This window comes from Pleurodeles waltl, chromosome 5 (genome assembly GCF_031143425.1).
Source record: "Pleurodeles waltl isolate 20211129_DDA chromosome 5, aPleWal1.hap1.20221129, whole genome shotgun sequence".
Classification (NCBI taxonomy): domain Eukaryota; kingdom Metazoa; phylum Chordata; class Amphibia; order Caudata; family Salamandridae; genus Pleurodeles; species Pleurodeles waltl.
The window spans coordinates 820,771,865-820,795,919 of NC_090444.1; the positions used below are offsets into that span (position 1 = coordinate 820,771,865).

General features: G+C 41.0%; 1 protein-coding gene across 2 annotated transcripts in view; it reads left to right on the top strand.

The window, feature by feature from the left end:
- MTCL3 (MTCL family member 3) overlaps positions 1 to 24,055 on the top strand; it is a 188,329-nt gene that overhangs the window by 58,766 nt on the left and 105,508 nt on the right. For both annotated transcript variants that reach the window (XM_069234839.1, XM_069234840.1), the window contains exon 3: positions 19,091 to 19,249. In XM_069234839.1, coding sequence (XP_069090940.1) covers positions 19,091 to 19,249 — 159 coding nt within the window. The remainder of the gene's footprint in view (positions 1 to 19,090; positions 19,250 to 24,055) is intronic.

The following is a 24,055-nucleotide window of genomic DNA, read 5'->3' on the forward strand; positions in this document are numbered from 1 at the left end:
AAAAATAAAAGGGAAAGCTGTCTCAAGTAGGACTGAATAGAGAAGTATCAAGTGTCTCTCCCCATCTAGATGGTGACAACCTGGCTCCTGTTAAGGAGGTTTGCAGTGATGGTCGGAGCACTGCACACATAACGGAGATAGTGCAATCTTTTTACAGTGCAGGTGATACCTTCTAGGAAAAAAGAGAAAGGGATCCATGTTCCTTCTCTAATCAGTGTGCTTCAGAATTGGGCCTCAACATGCACCTCCAGTTGCTGTATTGTCCCCTCACTTGGCACTGCTCCTGAGGGAACTTACTAAGAGATATCATGAAGCTGGAACCATGATGCTTAGCTGTCCTCTGGAGATTGGTGAACCATGAATTCTTGAGCTAGGCACCCGGCTGTGGCTCAACTCAAGGTCCATTTGGACCACCAAGCCCAAATCAAGCCATGTTTCCATATGTGTTGTGCCTGACACATACACTCTGACCATGTGTGCCAAGAATTAAAGCTGCATTAACCTTTCATGTAAACATGAGAGAGAAAGAAATCCAAATCCCATTGCTAAATTGCAGAGCATGAAACCAGAAAACCTGGGATCAGTCTTGGCTTCCCTGCTTAACCAATTTTTGTGATCCTAAGCCACTACTTTATTTCCCTTAGCCTCCTTTATCTTCATTATCACATATGAAAGCACCTTCAAATATGGGTGTTTAGGAAATGCACTCTACAAAAACCTTCAGTATTACATTTAATAGGCTATGGTGTTGTTCCATGAATAAAATAATTTGGCATAAAGAATATACGTGGTAATTTTCTTCTTTCTGAGCTCACTGATGACTTTGCGGTTTGTGCTCGGAGCAGGATTGCTGCTCTATCTATCACTTTTAATAAACACCTCTCAATGCAGTGATACAACCTGATGTACTAAGGTGAAATGCTTCCGCATGTTAAAGAACACTACTTTTTTTAAATGTGAAGAGATTTTATCAACTTTAGGCTTTCCTGTTTTCAGTTTCTATTTGTTGTTATTTCTAGTGATTTTTACACTAGTATCCAATGTTATATTAAAGTGCAAGTATCAGCTATTATCACTGCATATTTGTTTTGCTGCATGCATAATCAGGAGGATGGCATTTTCCTGTGATTATAAAGACATTTGCTTTTATTTTCTTTCTTCTCTCATTCATTCCTATTGTCATATTCCTACATTCTCTTTTGTTCACAACTCCCTCTTTTCTACCCTTTCACAGAATTTGCTCTTTCAAGTATCTTTCAATTGTTTTGCTCAACATCTTGCCTGTTTAATTTCTCAGTTCCCAAACACCTCTTCCCAGAAGTCCAGTCCTACTCCATGTCAAGAATGCGAACAAGCGGGTGTGTTTGTACCCCATTAAGACTTGATTGTAGTAGATAAAGGTTAATGGTGAGCATTTAACTCACATTCCTAGTGCTCTGTTCTCCAGTAAAATGGCAAAGAGCTTTCAGAAAGCAGAGCTCTGTCCAGCTATCAATGGAGGAAGATGGAATCAAGAATGTGCCAGTTGGCCTGGACTGAAACACTGTTCAGAGTTCTGCTGCAATCTTATTATATGGGTCATGCCCCCAAAAGGGCAGGAGAAGTATGGCTGTATAGGTACCTTGCAGGTGCCCTTAAGGAATATTCATTGGGTGATAGCAGAAGCATCCATTTAAGAAAGATCCTTAGAGGTAGGGTTTGTATTTCTTGTTTTTTACCTGAACTGTACCCCCTAGTTGACTTATTTGGATAAACTACTGAAAATAACACAATTTCTCTTCAGTGGTGTGTTATCAGTTTTAACTGAAACTAATGATATTTATACATGATGTTAGTTATATGGCTTACATTTTAAATATTTTCATTGTTTGGCTCACACTTTCAGAGCCACACCACATACTTGTCCTGGTCTTCATATTTATTTGTTGGCTTGCTCACTTTTCCTGTCCTCGTTAGCATGTACCCCTCTCCTGTCTGACCAAGTTACATTTCAGAGCCATGGCTCAAGTGTATGGAGGAGGCAGGTGTAGCTCTTCAGCTGGCTGCAATTGGGTGGAAGTTACAGGATCAAGAGCAGATATACTAAATTGAGGACAGGGCACTCCCAGTGGAGCTCTCCTAAAAATAGTCAGTAGCTCCCAGAGGTGGGTGGGGATCAATGGCTTTGTGTTGGCCACAGCAAGAACGTGCCATTACCCAGCTATGCTAGCAATGAGTGGGGCTCTAATTACTAAACCATTGCTGTGCTCTCCACCTCCAGGTGACACAGGTTTACACAGGATATGACTCAAGGGAAAAAGGTCCTATTGTCTTAAAACATGAGGGAGGATTTTCTACTGAAATGTAATGCTTCATTATATATATAGTGCGACGGCCATGTTAGGTGAGGGTAGAGCCCCTGTGAGTCTGCTGGATTGCAATATGAGTACTCTTTCAATGGAAGTGTATAACAAATGGCCAATGAAATGCTGTGCTCGGGTAAACCAATAGGTGGAGGGACCCAAAACCACACTCTTAATAGTACTTCCTAAAGCCCTTTTTTGGTTGATCTCTTAAGGTTTTGCACCAGCTGCGTTATCGAGCAAAACTTAAAAAGTGATAAGTGGTTGTTAGAAATTAGGTCTCTAGTTGGCAGAGATATACACCCTTATTCAAGTAGGAACCACAATCCTAGTCAGGGTAAGTCACAACACCATCCAAATTATCCTGTGCCCACCCTCCAGTAGCTTGGCACTGAGCAACTGAGCAGTCAGGCTTAACTTAGAAGGCAATGTGTAAAGTATTTGTGTAAGAACTTATACAATAGTGCAGTGAAAACACAAAAATACACCACACAAGTATAGAAAAATAGAGAATATATCTCTGAATAAAATACTGTTGAAAGAAAAAAATACAATGTACACAAGCAAAGTTATGAATTTTTAAAGATTAAATTCCACTAAAGCGTTGCAACTGAGGCTATCCATTGTTGATGGAGTTGTTCCCAATAAACCGACTCCACAGGAACCAGTCATGGAGTCACACTGACACCCAGCTACAGTACCTTCTCAAAATGAAGAAACAAAGACATCACATGATGTCAGGGAGATGAGGCGTTGCAGGGGCCGATGCAGTGTCAGTCCTTTATAGCATCTGGGGGGACAAGGCGTCAGTTCCCCACTGCGAGGCAGGGAGAGGCAAGGGGTCGGTTCCTTCCGGTTGCAGGAGGAGTTGGGGCGGCGGCAGCGGTCTGTTGGTTCCTTGTGACCCGGCGGGGTTGACGGAGCCCGTAAGTTAAGAAGTGATGTGCCGACTTCACAGTGTCGCTGTGACCATGTGTGATGTCTGCGGTGTCGCTCCAATGTCGGACTTGCGTTGCAGGCCGCAGTCATTGCGTGCAACAGTGTCCACAGAGCGAGGACAGGCTGCGGTGTCGGTGCGGGCATCGCTGAATTCGTTCCTGGCATCGCTGAAGTTAGAAAACTAGCTAACTGCTAGTAGGTGAAGTCTATGTTGTCCCTGAGACTTCGGAACAGGAAGCAAGCTCAATCCAAGCCCTTGGATAGCACTTTAGGGAAGGCAAAGTCCTTCCAGCACAGTCAGAGTCCAACAGGCAACAGGGAAACAGCAGGGCAGCAGTCCTTCTCAGCAGTGCAGTCGAGATGAGTCCTTTGGGCAACCAGGCAGTTCCTCTGACAGAGTTCAGGTGTAGCTCCAGAAGTGTCTGTTTTGGTTTGATCGAAGACCCAGTTTGTGTACCCACAATTGCCTTTGAATTGGGGGAAAGTTTTAAAGTGCACAAGTTCCCCTTTCAGCCCAGTCCTGTCTGCCAGGATCCCTGTGGGGGGTGTCAGTCTTTTGTGTGAGGGCAGGCCACTGGCCTTTGAAATGTAAGAAAGAGCCCCGAAACCCTTCCTGCCCAGGGATACCCAGTCAGGATGCAGATGAATGTGGATGTGACTGAGTGTCCTATGTTTATGGCTGTCTGGATGGAATGCACAAGGAGAGCTGTCACCCAGCACAGACCAGACATTGATGGGAGACAGGGCTGTAAGGCACAGATGGCAGTAAGTGCAGGGAAATGCCCACTTTCTAAAAGTGGCTATTCTAAAATAGGAATGTCAAATCCAACTTCACCAGTAAGCAGGATTTTCTATTACCATTCTGGCAATACTAAACATGAACGGGCTACTCCTTCCAGATCAGAATCTACCACTCAAAAGTATATGAGGGTAGTTCTAATGTTAGTTTATGAGAGAAGCGGACCTCAAAGTAGTGGAAAACGAATTTATGAGTTTTTCACTATGAGGACACGTAAAACACATAAGTACATGTCCTGTCTTTTACCTACATAGCACCCTGCCCTAGAGGTTAGCTAGGGCCTACCTTACGGGTGATTTATGTGTGGAAAAAGGGGGGTTTAAGGCTTGGCAAGTAGTTTTAAATATGAAGTCAGAGTGGCATTAAGGCTGCACACACAGGCCTTGCAACGGCAGGCCTGAGACGTGGTTGAGGGGCTACATATATGGGTGGCACAATCAGTGCTGCAGGCCCACTAGTAGCATTTAATTTACAGGCCCTGGGCACATGTAGTGCACTTTACTAGGGACTTACAGGTAAATTAAATATGACTATTGGGTAGGAATCAATGTTACCATGTTTAGGGAAGAGAGCTTATGCACTTTACCACTGGTTAGCAGGGGTAAAGTGCACAGAGTCCTAAAACCAGCAAAAACAGTGTCACAAAAGTGGAGGGAGGCAGGCAAAAAGTTGGAGGACGACCACACTAGGCCTGTCAGGTCTAGCAGTGGTCTTCGGAAACTTGCACTCTGAAATAGCAGACATCATGTCTGAGAATGCATTCATTAAAGGATATTCAGGAATGAGTGTATTAATTCTTTATCCCTCCACCAAAAAAAAGTAAATGTCTGATTTAGAGAGAATCTTAAATGTTTCAGTATTGTGCTTTCAGCAATGTCATCAGCACAAATCTTTATTCTGGATGCAATGGCTACTGCAGAGATAATAAGACTGATATTCACTACTAGGGTTTCAATGAAAAGAATATATATAATAATAGGAGACATAGACCAACTCTAGTGAGTTGCTCCAGGAAATTTACCATTTAGATTATTGATGATAACCTGGGTTTATGAATTTGTGTATAGAGAGGCGATTAAACCTATGAGTTGGATTGAAAAATTAATTTGATTAAGAATGCTAAACATAAAATTGATGTTCATGGGTTCAAACACCTTCTCTACATCAAGGAATGTCACAGTAACTGAAATGCACATTGTTACATAAACATAGGTAGCTTCCTTTGAGTAGTAAGTATTGAAAAGCTGTGTTAACTAAACAAACTGGTCAGATTACAAGGATCAAAGTATCAACTGGAGTGAGTTGTGAGTCACTTAAGCAAACCTTTAGAAAAAATCTTGTAAACCATATTATGTTTAAATGTTTTTATTTATTTAAGATGACATATGGTTGCCTACATGCCAATGGTCTGCAAGGGTCGGCATAATGTCCCCTCGACCCACCGGGATTGCATATGCTATGACTGAGCATTTCCCTGGTCACTCCTGATCATTTCCAGGTTCTAACAGTGTTGTAACATTTATAAATTAATTCTCCCATTGGCAGAACAGTGGTTGTATAGCTCCAATGTCTCTGGTAAGATCACCCATATAACTCTCAGAAACCATGGGCATATCTTCCCCAAAGTCTCTGGGTAGGTACAAGAGGACGTGTGACCACATGTCTTCAAAGGACATACGAATATTTTAAAGTGAGAAGGTTATCGTTTCCATCACTAGTTTCATTGCTAATGTTTCCCATATCCAATGTCCCTATCCAATCCCTCTGTGTAGGCAGTACTGATTTCCCCTACAATAGAGGAAGGTGTTGCTTGTCTGTCACTAAGCCTACCACCATCCGCTAGCCACTTTGCAACATTCCTCTGTTTGAAGTGCCCAGAAGAATAACTCCTGCGTCTTGTGGGATGTGGCATGTTGTCTAAGATTGTAAGAACCAGTTTCCAAAATTCCCACAGTTTTGGGCTGTGACATAATATATGATTTAATATACCATCTTCACTACAGTCTCTGCAACATAGCAGTGAACTCTGATGCTTTTCTGTACATCATCAACTTGTGGTACCAATATGACATCGCTTTCTACAGGGTCTTTGTTTCTCTTGTACTCCTCAGACATACCTGTGGTTTCTCAATTATCCTTTCCCACCTTATGGCTGTTAGTTCATTTTCTAGCTCAGCTTCCCACCTTTTTCTGCATCAGTGTCCTAGCCCTTGTAGTGTACAGTAGAATGAGCTTGTAGATGGAGAAGATCTTAACAGCCATTTTCCTAAGGTGTGAGGACTCTAGTGGCTCCCTCCTTACTTGTAAGGTGTAGCACCAAAGGGCTTAACTTTTGGCTATCTAAAGCGTTCATTCTCATTAGAACCATATTCTCTTTTTAGCTTTTCCAACGGCTTACATTTCCTCTTATAAAACATAAATAGTATCATTAGGCATTACTGCCTGCCTATTTTGATTTCCCTCCATTTTTCCCTCTTCTTACCAGGAATCTCACCTTCATCACCAAAATTCACCCATGCCAGCAAACATGTTTCATATGCCATTTTTGGAACTTTCTATGTATTTCAGCTTGCAGTGGGGAATAATTGAGCAAGATAATCTGAGGAGTAGAAGAGGCAGATTTATTCCTAACCTTGTCACCAATTTATGTGTCCAGTGTAATGAACAGAGTGCCGGGAGCACCAGCTTTTGCTCCTACCGAATATGTAGGAAACGTAAGATTTGGTATTGGCCACCTTAACACCCAATACTTTACAAATGTTTTCTAGTTCGTTCATTAGAGCAGTTAAGGAATGTAGTGGATCTGTAACTAACAGCAATATATTGTTTGCAAACATGTTTAACTTGAATCTGTTCACCCCTAACACTTCTGATGTTGCCATTTACTCTATCACCATCTGCAAAAGTCCCTAATGAAAAGACAAGAGCAGTGCCAACTGGCACCTCAGCCTCATATCATTTTTAATTGTCATGTAAATAGTACTATGTACCATTAATGTATGCCGAGGGAAAGTGGTAGCTGGCCATTAGTCATGAGTGGAATGCGCAGGCCAAAACCTAGGCATTTTATCAAGTTGTTCAGGAATGCCCAGTCAACCTTATGAAATGTCTTTTCGGCTTCTAAAGGTACAAGCATGGCATTTTTCCATGTACGGTAAACATTTTCAGTTATCTGCAAGATTTTCTCCCATTGGCAGAACAGGTCCATTCAGGCCCATTCTGGCCTCCCATAACAAAGCTGTATTGACTTGGTTTTCATGGAGTGTGTCTCAATGGCTCAAGTGTGCTGCTAGTAAACCAGAAACAATTACACATCTAGGTTCAGTGGCCATATTGGTCTGTAAGATTTGTAGCTTGTCAGACCCTTGCCGTGTTCAGAATGACAAATATCACACCATTGCAAATGTTATCTGTCATCATTACAGAGTCTCTGATGAATATGACGAGTCTTTCCAGGATTTGGCAAGAGTCCTACAAATTGTTTTCCAAAATAGGGTTGTAAACCTATCTGTTTTTGGACTCTTTCTAATTTTAGCCCTTGGACGCACTTTATGTTTTCAGCAAGCCCTGTGGGTTTGTTTAGGAGCAGATGGTCTGATATGACAATCCCTTCATATGGGCGGACATATGCCTCCACATCAATCTTCTCCACTGATCATTATATAATTGTTGATAGAATTCATGAAACAATCCTTCACTGAGTATATCTCCATCCAATCGCTCTCTTATTATGCACAGCTCTTTTAAGATTCCACAAATTACGTTTGTACAATGTTGTGCTGTCAACAAACTACTGGCCTTGTTACCTGAAGCATAACACTTTTGTGTAGTTCACAGCAAGGCTGAATCCACCTTAGTCATGTCTAATTCTCATTCTTGCGCTTGTAATATTGGTATCTTAAGTCATGTCTTGGGCAACAATGTTCATTTATGCTCAGCTTCTGGTCGGTTCTAATTGGTGCTCAAGGTTTGATCTAACCATTGGCCTTTGCCTATTCGGGCAGGATGTTGCTGTGATGAAGATGCTTTTCAGAACCATTTGAGGCATGCTCCACCTTTTGTGTGAGGGTCCTGTCACTTAAAAACTTTTCTTCTTTGCATTTGCTCAAAGACGGGAAAGAATAACAGATATTGGAGCATGACCCAATAACTCATTGCTCCCTATGTTGGAATCTGTTGTCAGTTGTGCAACATTGTTAAAATGTTAGAGATGTCTGAATTTATGTCTGAATCCTGATTCAGATTAGGGTTTTGTTTGTATGCTACAGTAAATACCTGGTGATATACTGTCAGGATCCCACTTAGGTCTCTACTTCCCATGTCTGCAATCACATTCTCAACCCTCTATTCAAAATATTTTGGGTGCAATATTGCTATGCAACTTTTTGTAGGCACTGAGGGTAACAACTGTTGCGAGAAACACTCAAAATGCAGGCGACCCCAGTTTCCCTTGAGTAGGTAGGTTACTTGAAACAGACAATTGTCTCCTCTGGAGTCTTTAAGGAGATGTAGGGCTGCCAACCTCTGCTAGATGTTTAAGGATGTTAACATTAAGATTATGATTTTCAGTATACCTTAAGCTTCCTTATTGTAAATCAGTAAGAGGACTCAACAAGAGTAAGTTGGTCACTCAGGGTGTCCTAGACAATCAATATGTTCAATGCACCTGGTGACATCGTGCCTCGGGGTATCTCCTGACTGTCAACCTCCTCTAACCACTAGCAACAGCACCCAAGAAATGTAATAAACCCTAATTGCCACGTTTAACCCTCCAGTTGAGTAGTATAATCTATTTTAGTTACAAAATGCCTCTCACCTCCCTCACCTTTCCTCTAGGACCTGATACCTCAACATCAAAGCAAATGTTAACACATATATTAGTTATGTGATCATTATTGGCAGCTCTAGCTTGCCAGTAGTTATTGGGGGGAAACATGCCTGGTACTTAGCAGGAAAATACAGATTTTAATGTGGTAAGCATTAAAATCCATGTTACGCTGCAAAAATACATAACTGGGTGGCATCATATCCGATAAATTCTGTCTCAGAGGAGTCAGATTTATCAGGTGCACTAAATATCACACCAATTACCAGGCCACTCTTAATAAGGCCTTTGTCTTTAGCTTAATACTGCGTACCATACTCTCAGTCAAAGTCAAAGGGTTGTGAGGCATGAACAGCAGCCTTAAGTGTGTTTCCCACACAAAGTTGAACTTAGATCAAATTGAGGGTAAAAATTCCTTAGTTGACATTAAAACGTTTTTGGTAGCCAGTGCAGTTTTACACAGACACCAGTGAGGAGTGTTCTGCCTTGTAGTTCTGAAGATAAGAGATTCCAGTGAAAGTGCATTATGATTCAGCATACATGGGGAGAGAATGGTTTAGTAAAAGATTTGGCACATCTTTGAGGAGACAACTATATACCTGGCTCACCTTCTTCAGGCATTGCATAGAGCAGGTTTATGGGCAAATTGAATTACTGTTAAGACGTTACATGACAGCAACTATGAGCACTTTGCTTTTGAGATCCTACCTCGAGGCTACATGTCCACTATAATGAGCTTACCATCCACAGCATCAAAACTAGAGTGGTAATGCACATTAGAGATAATATTGTAGAAATAACAGGCGAATCCTTGTTTATTTTTAAAATGGTGACACAATGTAATGCAGATTTAAAACAGTGAGAAAAATCAAACAGCGCACCAATAGGTTTCCTGCACACTCATGAGATCAAGTCAACAGTGATATAATTAATTGTTATCCCTACATCCTTGGGAGCAAGTCATGAGTGTTATAATTCATTGTTATCAGTTCTATATTTATTTTTTGCTAAATTAACGTGGTTAAACTAGCAGTAATGTGATTGGAATGACTGGAACATTAACATTACTAAAACAATTGTGTGTACTATTCACTAGAGTGGGGGCAGGCCGCTTTTTGTAACATGTCTTGTTTCCTTGTTTCTACAAAGAAATAGGAAGGGTGTGCAGATGGCATCTCTGGCCCACATCATCTGTTTAGTTTGAACCACTGTTCTAGACTTACTTGTGCTCACTAGCGCAGGATCTACAGCTGTTGAAATGACTGATTTGGGTCTGCAGAAATCCCTTCCTGACTAACTCAAAGGTAACATTCAATATTTAACCAGAGGCCTTTCTAGGACATTAACTGACGTTCGATGTGCATCTGCCTGTACCTTACCTATGCCTGACTTGATCATACCCTTGACCCAGCTGCTAAACTGAGACCAGCCGTGCTGCCTGCAGCTTGTCTGATCACATTCAGAAAGCCACACGGCAGGAAAAGTTGTTCCTTGTCTACAACCGTGGGGGTTGAGGCCTTTTACCTCTGCTATCATGGGCCAACTCTACTATCCCTCTGCAAAGTGGGCCAGGTGCAACCTGATCCAAACTTGACTCTCAGTGGTAGCATAACTGAGCAGTCACAGGCTTTTCACAGAGGTTATTGTGTCCATTACTCATGCTCAAGAATCAGTATCAGTACCACCCAGTCCCACAATAAAATCAGTGTCCAGGCTAGTGCTTATTTTTGCAGGAAAAGCTAAGTACTTACACAAAATACATAGAATGTCACTACACATTCAATTATGCATGAATCTCCAATTCCTGAGTATGGGGCTTGGTGCTCTTAGGGCCTCCATTAATTAGACTGTAATCTATCTCTAGTGACCCCATCCCTTTGATATCGGGTCCCACCCTCTTAGCAGGCTCAGGGTCAATCAGCCTAACTAGTGGGTGCAGGTTGTGCTTCTCCCACACCCTTAATTCCAGGTTAGCATACAGTCTCCCAGACATAGACCTCAACGGTCTCACCAGGTTCAGGATAGCAGCTCCCGATGAAGGTCACTCACCCACAACCTTTTGGGGCCATGAGTACCAGGTGCTAGCTTTAGCATGCAGTGCTTTGGGACAACAACCCCAAATCTTCCACAGCACCCCCAGTATGGCTCCATGGTTACTTAGCCTTCGTGACTAGTCTCAACTAAAGCACACACTTAGCAGAGTCACAGTCACACAGTCCACTTACTTCAGGACTGGTCTTAACCCAAAGACACATTTAGTAGTTTTGCGGTTACACAAGCCACTTATGATGCACACATGCCACCAGCAGGAGCCTATGCTAGTTTCAATCGGGCCCTCCACATGACACACAATTACATGGGCCTGGTGGCTCTAACAGGGATATGGCATGATGACCATGCATGTCCAAACCAGCAGTACTGCTGTTCCTTGGGCGCTCTTGCTTCACAAGTCTCTGTTGGAGGGACCCTACACCAGGGTGAATTACAGTAGTCAGTTCCATTATACGCTCCTACTGCAGGTTGGTGCTTCCTTCCCTCTCTTACAGGAAGGATATCTTGGTACCCAGTACAGTCAATAATTCATCCTTCAGATCGGACTCCAGGCAATGTGCCTTTTTCTCTGGAGAGGTGGATGTCAGTGCAACACCAACCCTTGGCTGCTTCGTAGTTCCTGAGTACTCTGTGGAATATCCCCTCGACTGTAGAAGAAACCACAATACAAAAAACAATGGGTCTTGAGCAGTAGCTGCCTGCTTCGCTCGAAAGGAGCGGGGCGGTTGCGGCGCCCGGGGTGGTGGGTTCGGGGGTGGTCACCAAAAACGTAATAAAATTAAGTTTAAAAAAGAAAACACTTACCTTTTTGGCGCGGTCCCGCGCCACACTCCTCTTCCCTGCTGGTTGCAGGCACAGGCTGCCAGCCTGCCCTGCTGCCAATCATGACGCTGCTCAAAGCAGCATCAGGATTGGCTGGGAGCACCCAGTCAGAGCGCTCCCAGGCAGACTGGGAGCCTGTGCAAGCTCTCTCCAGCCCAGCAGCAGTGTTGCTGGGCTGGAGAGAACCTACATTGCATGTGTGTTTTGCCGGCCCGAGACGGTGGGCCAAACACACATGCGCTCTGAGGTGGAGTTCTGGGGGGGTGCTGATCACTCCCCAAGCACTCCCCCTCCGAACACATCACCCCTGGGTCCCTGCCCTTTACAAGGAAACAATAACAAACAGCGTTTGTTATTGTTTCCTTGTAAAGGTTTTGCAGCTGCCGGTGGGGTAGCAACACTCCTCCGCCCTCGCCCCTGGTCTTGAGCTCCCAGCTTTATCTTCTTTTTGCAGACAGAGGATGTGTATTACAGGTCTGCCCATTGGAACAAGTTGGAGTGGTTCTCCTTTCATGTGTCCTGGCTAGGCTACTTTCCAGGCCCGGCCTCTGTCCTGCTGGGCAGCACATCCTTGCAATCTCCAGGTGGTGCTCCCAACGCAATAGTACAGAGGTAAGAGCTGGTGGCACCCAGTTATTTATTAACCTTCGTCAGATAGCTCAGGAACAGAGACAATAATCTTTGCCCCTTTAGAGGACTATCAAAAGACACTGCATCACTGATCACTGACACCATGGATCACTGACACAATACCGTGGTAAACAATAGCATTTACAAAAATATTGTGTTAAAAATGTTGTTTACCACAAATGTTCTGCTCCTATAATTATAATGGTAAACACAAAACTGCCAGAAAAAAATATCGTTAGCACTAATATCATCCAAAAATAGACAAAAATATAGATTTTGTAATAGAAATAGAGTTTAAAGTAGTGAATGTTGAATATTTGAATCAATAAATGTAATATAATGCAACTGAAATATATTCCGCTAATAGTTAAAACTATAAATACATATATACATCTATAAATACACAAACATGTGTTTGTATTTATATAAATATATAATAATGTAACATATTTATTAAAGCTATTTATTTAACATTATATTATTTTGTATACTTTAAATTTATTACTATGAAATATATATAATATCAATTATATAAATAATTATTTTATATTATAATATTTTTTAATATCACAAATGTAATATAAATATATATATATATACATATATATATGCAAAAAACAAAGGAGAACTCTGGGAAGTTCCCAATTTTAGGTGGAGAGCTGCTCTAGTAAGGAGCACCCTGCAACATCAGCGACACTCAAATGTCTGCTTATCTGCTTAAAGATTTTGCTGTACAAATGGCAAAAGACTTTGTCACTATCTAGCTCGGCGAGGATAGTACTGTACTAGTCCTATGCTTAAAGACTTTGCTAGATAAGCAGACATTTGAGGTGAGCAAATCTAGAGTGTCGCTGGTGTTGCAGGGTGCTCCTTACTAGAGCAGCTCTCCACCTAAAATTGGGAACTTCCCAGAGTTCTCCTTTGTTTTTTGCATAATGTATGCGTCACTCTATCCCTGAAAGGGCCTTGGTTTGACTTATACTGGGTGCTCCCTTGTGTCTGGACAAAGCTATACCCCTCTGAAGAGCTCTAATGAGATCGAAACACGTGTCAGGGGTTGCTTTACTCATTCCAGGTTGGCTTGGATGGTATTTGACCAGTCCAAAGCTGTAATACTGTGCCTGGAGTGATAAATGGCTTTTGTCATTTTACAGCTCGGCAAGGATGACACTATGTAAATCCTATGCTTAAAGATTTTGCTGTACAAATGGCAAAAGACTTTGTCACTATCTAGCTCGGCGAGGATAGTACTGTACTAGTCCTATGCTTAAAGACTTTGCTAGATAAGCAGACATTTGAGGTGAGCAAATCTAGAGTGTCGCTGGTGTTGTAGGGTGCTCCTTAATAGAGCAGCTCTCCACCTAAAATTGGGAACTTCCCAGAGTTCTCCTTTGTTTTTTGCCTAATGTATGCGTCACTCTATCCCTGAAAGGGCCTTGGTTTGACATATATATATATATATATATATATATATATATATATATATATATATATATATATATATATATATATATATATATACACACATACATACACATATAACTGACAAATATTAAAATTAATATAAGATAAAATGAATATTGTTATTAATTATTTTGCTATATATATATATATATATATATATATATATATATATATATATATATATAAAATATATGGAACAATACAGTCGAAAGGTCGAAACGCGTTGGTGATGGTCGGTGAAGTTTATGACTGCAATTAAAAAGTATAAAAAACTCTCCTGGAGTGCAGCATTACAATTGGTAACAGTTGTTTTGTTTCAAATATATATATATATATATATATATATATATATATATATATATATATATATATATATATATATGTGGGTTTATATATAATATAAAATATATAAAATATATAAAAAACTAATGTTATGAAATCTATTCACACAATATTATGAAGACTATTGAGGTCTAAAAATATATTTTATTCCCATTCTAGTGCGCAATAGTAGTGAAATTGTTGGATTTCGAATGGGTTTGCTTTACTATTACTACGCCACTTTCTGTAATAATGGGGAAAGTGCTGGACTTCAAAGGAGTTAAACTTAAAATTCCTACTCCCTCAGTGCAACAATAGGGAAAGCTTTGGATTTCAGAGAGGTGAAATTTACTTCTCCCACTCCAGACTACACAACAGTAGTGAAAATGTTGGACTTTGGAAGGGTAAATTTAGTATTCCCAGTCCAAACTGTGCAACAGTAGGGAAAGCATTGGACTCCGAAGGGGCGAAATTTATTATTCCCGCTCCAAACAACACCACAGTAGGAAATGTGTTGAAATTCAGAGGGGTTTACAAGTCTCACTCCATACAGGGCAACAGTAGCGAAAGCAATGGTTTTCGGAGGGGTAAAATTTACTATTTTCACTCCAGTCAGAGTAGGGAAAGAGTTAGATTTCGGAAGAGTGAAATTTGCAGTCAGAGCAACAGTAGTGAAAGTGTTGGACTTTGAAGGGAAAGGTTTACTATTTCCAATCTGGTCCCTGCCACAGTAGGGAAAGCATTGGATTTTGGAGGGGTGAAATGTACTTGTCCCACTCTAAACATTGCAACAGTGCAACAGTGGGGAAAGTAGTGAACTGCGAAGAGGTTAATTTTATTGTTCCTACTGCAGTCTAAGCAAGAGTAGGGAAAATACTTCACTTCAATCACATTAAATATATGGGTCAGCCATGAATGTAGAATAATATTTAATTCTTAATGAAACAAATATTAACATAAAAATATGTGTTAAAAAAAAAACTAAAGCAATTAATCAATTTACATAATTACTATTGCAAAAAATAATCTATTGATGAATAATTGTTATTCAGTTATTAATTAACTTCCCACCTTGAATCCCTACAAACCTAGCAACCCACATCTAAAATATAACTAAAATAAAAAAGTATTCAATAAATTACATAATTAATAATCAATTAAATAATTAATTAACAGTGAAGAATGAATTGTTAATTAATTATTACTTCACTAACGTGTCACCCTATATTCCTACAAACCTAACAGCCTCCAAAAAACATGTAACAGAAAAAATCTGTATTTCGTAAAATACTTAATAAATCAAACCGTTTTCATAAATTGAGGATTGAGGCTATACTGACCCCAAGGGAGCTAGCGATTTCCACGCACCTCCGGCTGGTTCAACTCAACTACTTGCATACCACAAATATATGACCCGCCTAGCAGCTTCATCGAGCTGGCAGGTCAGCCCAGGCACACTGTATTGGATGTTCAATGCCAGATGCAGATTTCTTTCTCGTCATTTGGTCCTGCTGGAATTGGTGCCCTACTGGGCGGAAATTAGGAGGGGGCTTTATGCAGTGTTGGGCCGTCAACTTGTCTCACTACTAAAGTGGCGTTGTTGGACTTTCTGGAAGATGTAGGAGGGGTGAAGGGTGGTGCGCACGCTTGTGAGGTGACAATGTTGGTGGTCAAGCAAGACATTATTTATAAGTGGAGGTGTGCCCAGCTGAAACGGCCCATATTTGAAGCTGGAGTTGTCCTCGTGAGCACAAGAATAGCTGAGACGGGTGGTTGGCATATGATTGCCTAGGTGCAGGGATTGATTGATTGTTGAATGTGTTCCTCTTCTGATGTATGGACTTGATGGGCTGTGGTCTTGTGTTTGTAACTCACACTGAAAATGAATAAATTGAGTTATAAAAAAATTGCATACTCGGTGTTAATGATATAACTGAATAACATTTATTAAATAACTCTTAATTATTATCTAATTAACTTTCCACCCTATTCCCGTACACACCCAACAACCCACTACAACACTAAAAACTACTATTAAAAAACTCTAAATCACTTATATTTACAATAGTGAGAAATAAAATTAATATATCAACTGTAACCACTATCTAAGTGAAAACAATATTAAAAACATCAATATTATTTATGATGCTATTACTTATCTCACAAAAATGTGTGCATCACTACAGGGAGTGCAGAATTATTAGGCAAATGAGTATTTTGACCACATCATCCTCTTTATGCATGTTGTCTTACTCCAAGCTGTATAGGCTCGAAAGCCTACTACCAATTAAGCATATTAGGTGATGTGCATCTCTGTAATGAGAAGGGGTGTGGTCTAATGACATCAACACCCTATATCAGGTGTGCATAATTATTAGGCAACTTCCTTTCCTTTGGCAAAATGGGTCAAAAGAAGGACTTGACAGGCTCAGAAAAGTAAAAAATAGTGAGATATCTTGCAGAGGGATGCAGCACTCTTAAAATTGCAAAGCTTCTGAAGCGTGATCATCGAACAATCAAGCGTTTCATTCAAAATAGTCAACAGGGTCGCAAGAAGCGTGTGGAAAAACCAAGGCGCAAAATAACTGCCCATGAACTGAGAAAAGTCAAGCGTGCAGCTGCCACGATGCCACTTGCCACCAGTTTGGCCATATTTCAGAGCTGCAACATCACTGGAGTGCCCAAAAGCACAAGGTGTGCAATACTCAGAGACATGGCCAAGGTAAGAAAGGCTGAAAGACGACCACCACTGAACAAGACACACAAGCTGAAACGTCAAGACTGGGCCAAGAAATATCTCAAGACTGATTTTTCTAAGGTTTTATGGACTGATGAAATGAGAGTGAGTCTTGATGGGCCAGATGGATGGGCCCGTGGCTGGATTGGTAAAGGGCAGAGAGCTCCAGTCCGACTCAGACGCCAGCAAGGTGGAGGTGGAGTACTGGTTTGGGCTGGTATCATCAAAGATGAGCTTGTGGGGCCTTTTCGGGTTGAGGATGGAGTCAAGCTCAACTCCCAGTCCTACTGCCAGTTCCTGGAAGACACCTTCTTCAAGCAGTGGTACAGGAAGAAGTCTGCATCCTTCAAGAAAAACATGATTCTCATGCAGGACAATGCTCCATCACACGCGTCCAAGTACTCCACAGCGTGGCTGGCAAGAAAGGGTATAAAAGAAGGAAATCTAATGACATGGCCTCCTTGTTCACCTGATCTGAACCCCATTGAGAACCTGTGGTCCATCATCAAATGTGAGATTTACAAGGAGGGAAAACAGTACACCTCTCTGAACAGTGTCTGGGAGGCTGTGGTTGCTGCTGCACGCAATGTTGATGGTGAACAGATCAAAACACTGACAGAATCCATGGATGGCAGGCTTTTGAGTGTCCTTGCAAAGAAAGGTGGCTATATTGGTCACTGATTTATTTTTGTTTTGTTTTTGAATGTCAGAAATGTATATTTGTGAATGTTGAGATGTTATATTGGTTTCACTGGTAATAATAAATAATTGAAATGGGTATATATTTGTTTTTTGTTAAGTTGCCTAATAATTATGCACAGTAATAGTCACCTGCACACACAGATATCCCCCTAGCATAGCTAAAACTAAAAACAAACTAAAAACTACTTCCAAAAATAGTCCGCTTTGATATTAATGAGTTTTTTGGGTTCATTGAGAACATGGTTGTTGTTCAATAATAAAATTAATCCTCAAAAATACAACTTGCCTAATAATTCTGCACTCCCTGTATATTTGTGTGTCACAGTATTTAATTTCTGATATTTCTGACTCCCAATATGTTCAAATCTATATTTTATTCAAGCACCCTTTACCCTGTATCCCCTGCTATCCACCCAAAGGCAGTTGCAACTAGAGTCGTATTGAGCCCCTTGAATCAGGAAGGGTCCTGGCACTTCTAAGGAAAGCTTGTCTCCTCTATCCTCATCATAGTGTTGAGTGCTCCACTCCCAACAAGAAGATACCAGCAATACTGTAGAAAAGCAACCTTTCCACCATCTTATATTCCAGTCTAGGTTAGGGGCTTAAAAAATGGAACCTGCAGGTCTGCAGCACTCCTGCATGCACACTACTGCTTCTAGCATATGTGCACATGGACAATGTTTTGCATAGAACACTACTGCTTCTAGCATCCATTCACAAACACAGTACCAAGGATGTCACGTTTCGGATTCAGGTTCAACACAAGTAGCAGAACTTTAGGTAAATGTGACAGTAGGCGAGTATTCATATCTCACAGATAACAAACCTGTCATTATAATTCACTAAAATGGTATTCTGCCACCACCACGCTACATACATGACACCTGTGACAGCCACAATAGTACTCTATCACTATAAGGATGTCCTTGGTTCAGCACTAGGTCTAGAACCCCAGCATTGTCATCAGGCCAGGACTAGGTCAATGCACAGACACAGGATTAGTGTATTCCATTACCAAAATTAAAAAAACAGAATCAACGGTATGCAGTTCTGGCGGCAGAGCAGGTGATGCAATGGTACAACATGGAGGGACATTCCAGTCCAAACACACTTGCATGGTCTTCTGACAATTGTACAGGAGGGAAAGTAAAAATGTTTTTTTTTTCCACTCTTGGCCTGTGTCCAGCTCAGTATTATCATACTAAGGTGCTGCATGTTAGAAATCACAGTTTTGGTAATTTACATTTTTGTGGTGACCTGTTTTTTTTTTTACTTCAGTAATGGGTGATGGTACGTTTAAAACATTATTAACTTTTCACTTGGCTAAGACCCCCAAAGTGTATAGTTCAAGTTAGATATTAACAACTTGACTATGGAAATATCCAACACTGTACCTTAGAAATAACTCTGCTTTATGCAAGTGGTGGTTTATCTTATAATATCTTTCATGCCATTAGGTTGCAAAGGATGTGTCTGTGAGGCTTCACCATGAACTTGAAAATGTAGAAGAAAAGCGCACAAAGACAGAAGAGGAAAATGAGAAGCTGAGGCAGCAGCTTATCGAGGTGGAAATAACCAAGCAAGCTCTGCAAAATGAACTGGAACGGGTGAAAGAGGTAAGAGGCATTTTCATGTATAGGCCTTGTTTAAGAATATTTTTAGTTTTTCTTTACTATTTATCGTAATATTTGAATCCAGGTATAAGTACACGTTAACATACAGGTTACAATTTCAATAGTGACCTTTCCTAGAAAAGATTCAGTTTGACCAAGTGTCACATAATTAATACTCCGCTTTTTCCTAGTTCTTGAAATATTTTAAAATGGATAAATGAGGAAAATATTAATTTGTGTGTTTAACGTCTTCTTGTTTTCTTTTGTGGCAAATAGTACATTTAAATGACTAAAAATCAGTGTTACAAGCAAGTTCAAAGTCTTTTTGCAGCTTGAATGCAGAGGGCACACTTGTGGAAAGTCTGATATATTCTCTTAGCCAACAGTACTGGTATCTATTTATCGAAGGATTTGTAAATTAAAGGTTTGTTTCAACTGTCCACTACTGATTATATTCTTCCAAGAATGTGAATGCAAACTGCTGGTGGACAACATCAGGTTAAACAGAACAGTTGTATGTGATGGCCATGAAAAACTATCCTGAAGAAATCAAATTCTTTTGTGATAAATCTAGATCCTCTATTCTTCTTTCTGATGCCATTCACTTGTTTGACAGAACCTCCTATTTGGCTCTCTGTTATATCATTTTACAGCATCTTTATTTGTCATAGGATAACATGGATACCTTTCTTACTTTAATTTGTTTTCTTTTTCAGTATGGTGATATAGCAAGAATACCATGGGCCCTAATGCAAGCAAGGGCTATCAATACCCAGGCTGCATTGTTAAACATAGTCATAGAAGGGATACAGTGGGCCACACTTGCCTTCAGAAGCCTGGTGTCCTTACACTCAGTGCAGCATTGATACCTACCCCCATTATAAAGAGAATTTTCTCAATTCCCTCTTTTTTCCACCCTCCTCTATTTCATTGCATTTCCCAAATAATGCATCTTCTTCAGATCTTGACTCTGGCGCATTCAGTCCTCTATCATCTTTCATTTGTATCTTCCTACTGCTTCACTCAAATATTGTAATTTACTTTTGTATTAGTATGGGATTATCCTAAATTATCCTACCATTTCTTTACCATTTCCTTTTTGTCCTGCTACTGCCACTAGAGTCATGGAAACACCTACACTGGTGTTCTCTCACATGAAAGTTGAGAGTCTTAAAGCATAAAGAAGGGAGGAGTGTCAGGATTGGATGGTAGCACAGATGACTGCACCAAACTCGTGCAGGAACCAGGTTAATTGAGATGCAGCAGATGACTGTGGATCTTCCTTGTTTTTACACATGAGTAAATTCAACTGTTTGTGCAGTCTGCCATAGATATAGTGTTGGTGTTAGGCTGGCCGATGCATGGGCTGGCACATTTGCAGACAGAAAACAAAGAGGCCACATTCCATATAGATTTGTCACAATGAAAGGTGAAGACCTACTAATGTTGCAAGGCAATCTATAACTCCATCAATGGAAATCCTAAAAAACCTGATGAACCCTTTACCTATTCTCCAGCGGGTCATATTAAGCACCCTCACTTGGTCTGTCCCGAACCATGTTGTCTGGGTCTGCTTGCACTTATCTTTCTGCACACCTCTGCTATGATGGAGTCCCTATGTTTAGTAACACTCACTAATTTTGCATCCATCAGCTCACAAGGCACCATCACTGTCCACTTCCCTGATATCTCCCTCAAGTTTGTGTCACACTGTCCCAGTGTTAAGTCACCAGTCTCCTATGGGTGCTATGTCTTGGTTTGTTTCTGGCATTCACTGCTCCCTTCTTATCATCCTCGCTAGTCTCTCCTGTGTCAGTGCCATCAAATGCAAGTCATTCCCAACATTGGCATCCCCATCTGCTTCCGATCATGGTACTTAAATCTACAGCTACATTATGCCAGTTGTCATGTTACATGGTATTGTGTTACATTTGCTATAACAGGGGTTTTGACACATTTTCTGCTTTGTTTTGGTGTGTCTACACCAGAATGAAAAAGCAGTGAAATCCCCTGCAATGGCATATAGAGGGACACGACCACTTCATGAACTAGCTGCAATTGTTATTCCATTAAATCATTCTCACCAACCAAATGCATCAATACAACTCAGTGGAATAATCCTACAAAAACACACCCTGCTTCACCTCTTTCAGAAACTTACCAAGCTAAGCTATATGGCCAACAAGGAGGATACATGTGCGTGATGGAGAATGCAGCTCTGTTCATGAAAGTGAATTTCACTAGAAATTGTGTCTATTACATTGACGCATATGAGGGCAAATGACACGATTAGTATTCATGGTAACATCCCTTTGTTTAGGTGTTACATAAAATACTATACTGCTATTGTGTCATTGGCTATTTTACAGATAGTATCTGTATCTGCCTTGTACAAGTGCAAGACGGGTTAGGCTGTTCTTTAGTAGTGCTCCATTGTACTGTCTGTTGTTCTGGCCCAGTAAATATTTGCCTATAAGTGATTGAGGATATCATGTGATACATTGGTGTATAAATATGAGGAGAACAACGTACATGTACTGGTGTCAGTACAGAGTTTCCTAGATGCACACATGAAGTGGCTCACTGCGGTACCATTTAAATTGTGCGTGCCACAGTAGCTACTTTGTGGCAGTAGTTCAGTAGCCATGATTCATTAGGTAACCTGACACTGTGATTAAAAAAAATTTATGATGCAGTTTAATTCTCTTAGTAATCAGCCATGCAGTAGGCAAAGTGTGCTGCCTCTCTGTGCCCCCCCACCCCCATTCATTGCATAATGGCCATGGACACAAGGCATGGCCTTCACACATGATGTTTCCAGAGTAATACCATAGCCCTTACCTGTTAAAAGTCACAGCACTGTCTTGTGTGCAGACTTGTGCTGGTAGTATGTGCCCAGCTACTCGTATGGCTCTGTGAGCACTTGATAAATAGATACATTTACACACCCATTTTTTCCATTAACGACTAGTAAGCATTGTTCAGTGTCCATGGTTTGGTTCACTGGTGTATCCAGTAACCCTCCCTATGGTACCTCCAGCGCAGTGCCCAGGCCTCTTCCCAGATCAGTGCTAGCAGTTGCTGCTGATCTCAAGGGCATGCTTTTTAACAATACTTCTGCCCTTAGTGCCCAAAGCGAAGTAACTAGACCCCCTCACAAGGGTGACATCTCTCTCTGTCTGCTGACCCTTGTAAAGTGCCTGCACACAAAGTCATTAGATGTAGAGATACCCACACTAACACTGCAGCCCTTAGATAAGCAAACCCTTCATGCATCACACACATGCCTCACGCTGCACTCACACAGGAGCAGCTTTCAACCTATAGACCACTTACCCTGCACTCACAAAAGACAGTGTTAATCCTGCATTCATATAGACACACCCCTCACAGTGGACACAGAAAACATGGTGACTATCCTGCACTCAAACACACACTGCTCACACACAGGTACACCACTGATAAGGAAAGAGCAGAGGTCGAACAGATGGTGGCATAGAAGGCACAGGTTGAGTATCTGTGCATCTGTCTACTAATTTAATTCAAAGCTGTTAAGGTACGCTGCACTGAAGCCTGACTGTCTTCTCAGGTTATCTAACCTCCTATCAGCCACACATGGACAAGCACTGCAGACCACATGAGTATGATCTTTGTGGACTTTTGCAGAAAAAAGTATTGGCAAAAACAAATGTTCCTCCTGCCTTCTAAAAACAAGGTGGTGGTCTTCTTTTTACTGCACGCATATGCTCAAATAAACAAATGAAGAAAAACAAAAGAATAAAATTTGCCAACTAAGTGTGGAGGGCAAGTTTAATAAATGACTTTCAATGTACTGAAATAATCCAATTAGGTGAAATGCTTGTTAAACAAATATACATTTTTTGATTTTTGAAGAAACTTTATCATATTTTTACATAGTGCTTGTTACACAATTTCCTTGCCAATATTTCCATTGCTCAGCTCGTTCCTAGTCTCTTAAAACTAAATCAGCTCTTGGAGCAAAGACAGACCCTTAGCTCAGTTCTCCCTGCTTGCCCACCTCTACTATAGTACTGTGTATAACATTTACCTGAGTTCTCCTTATTTCAGTATCTCACTTTGGGAAGCAACATCATGTTTTCTGAGATTCTAAACAGTTTCCATGGGTCTCAGAAGTATAACTATTCCCACTTCTGGTTTATATAAGGAAGAATTGTACATTAGCACTAGAAGCTTCTTTAAACTTTTAGCTGTCAGGACGCAGTTCAGAGGGCCATTGGACAAGCATGGCTACTGTGTCCAGCCATGGGGTTGAGGACTTTTACTCCTGATGTCCCGGGGCTCAACCTACAAGGGCTCCTGAGCAACTGGGCCAAGTGCTCCTAGACTCTCAGAAAATGTGTGGTCTGAGCAGTCCAGGGAAGGGAGAAGGGTGGTTGAGTTGAAGACAGGGAGGTGTATCAAGGCTCACAACTCACAATGCACAAATTAGCAGGGATAAATAATTGTCCAGCCCAAAACTCACTTTTACAATAAAATAAGTATTTTATTTTATTGATAAGAACACAAAGAGAAGTTCATAATTCACAAACAAGTACTCAGTGCACGTGAGGTGTTTTGTAGGCACTTCCCGGTGTCCCACTCCTTCCTCACTCTAGTGATAGTGGTTATTCTTCATTCACTATTGGCAACGTCCAGGGTAAACTCCACTAGTAGTTCAAAGCTCAAGAGTCCACTGTAGCCTTGTATTAAAGTCAAAGGTATTCCAGTACCAAAGCAAGCAAGGTTCCCCAGGGCTGTCTGAATCCTGAAATTACCCACACCTGCAGT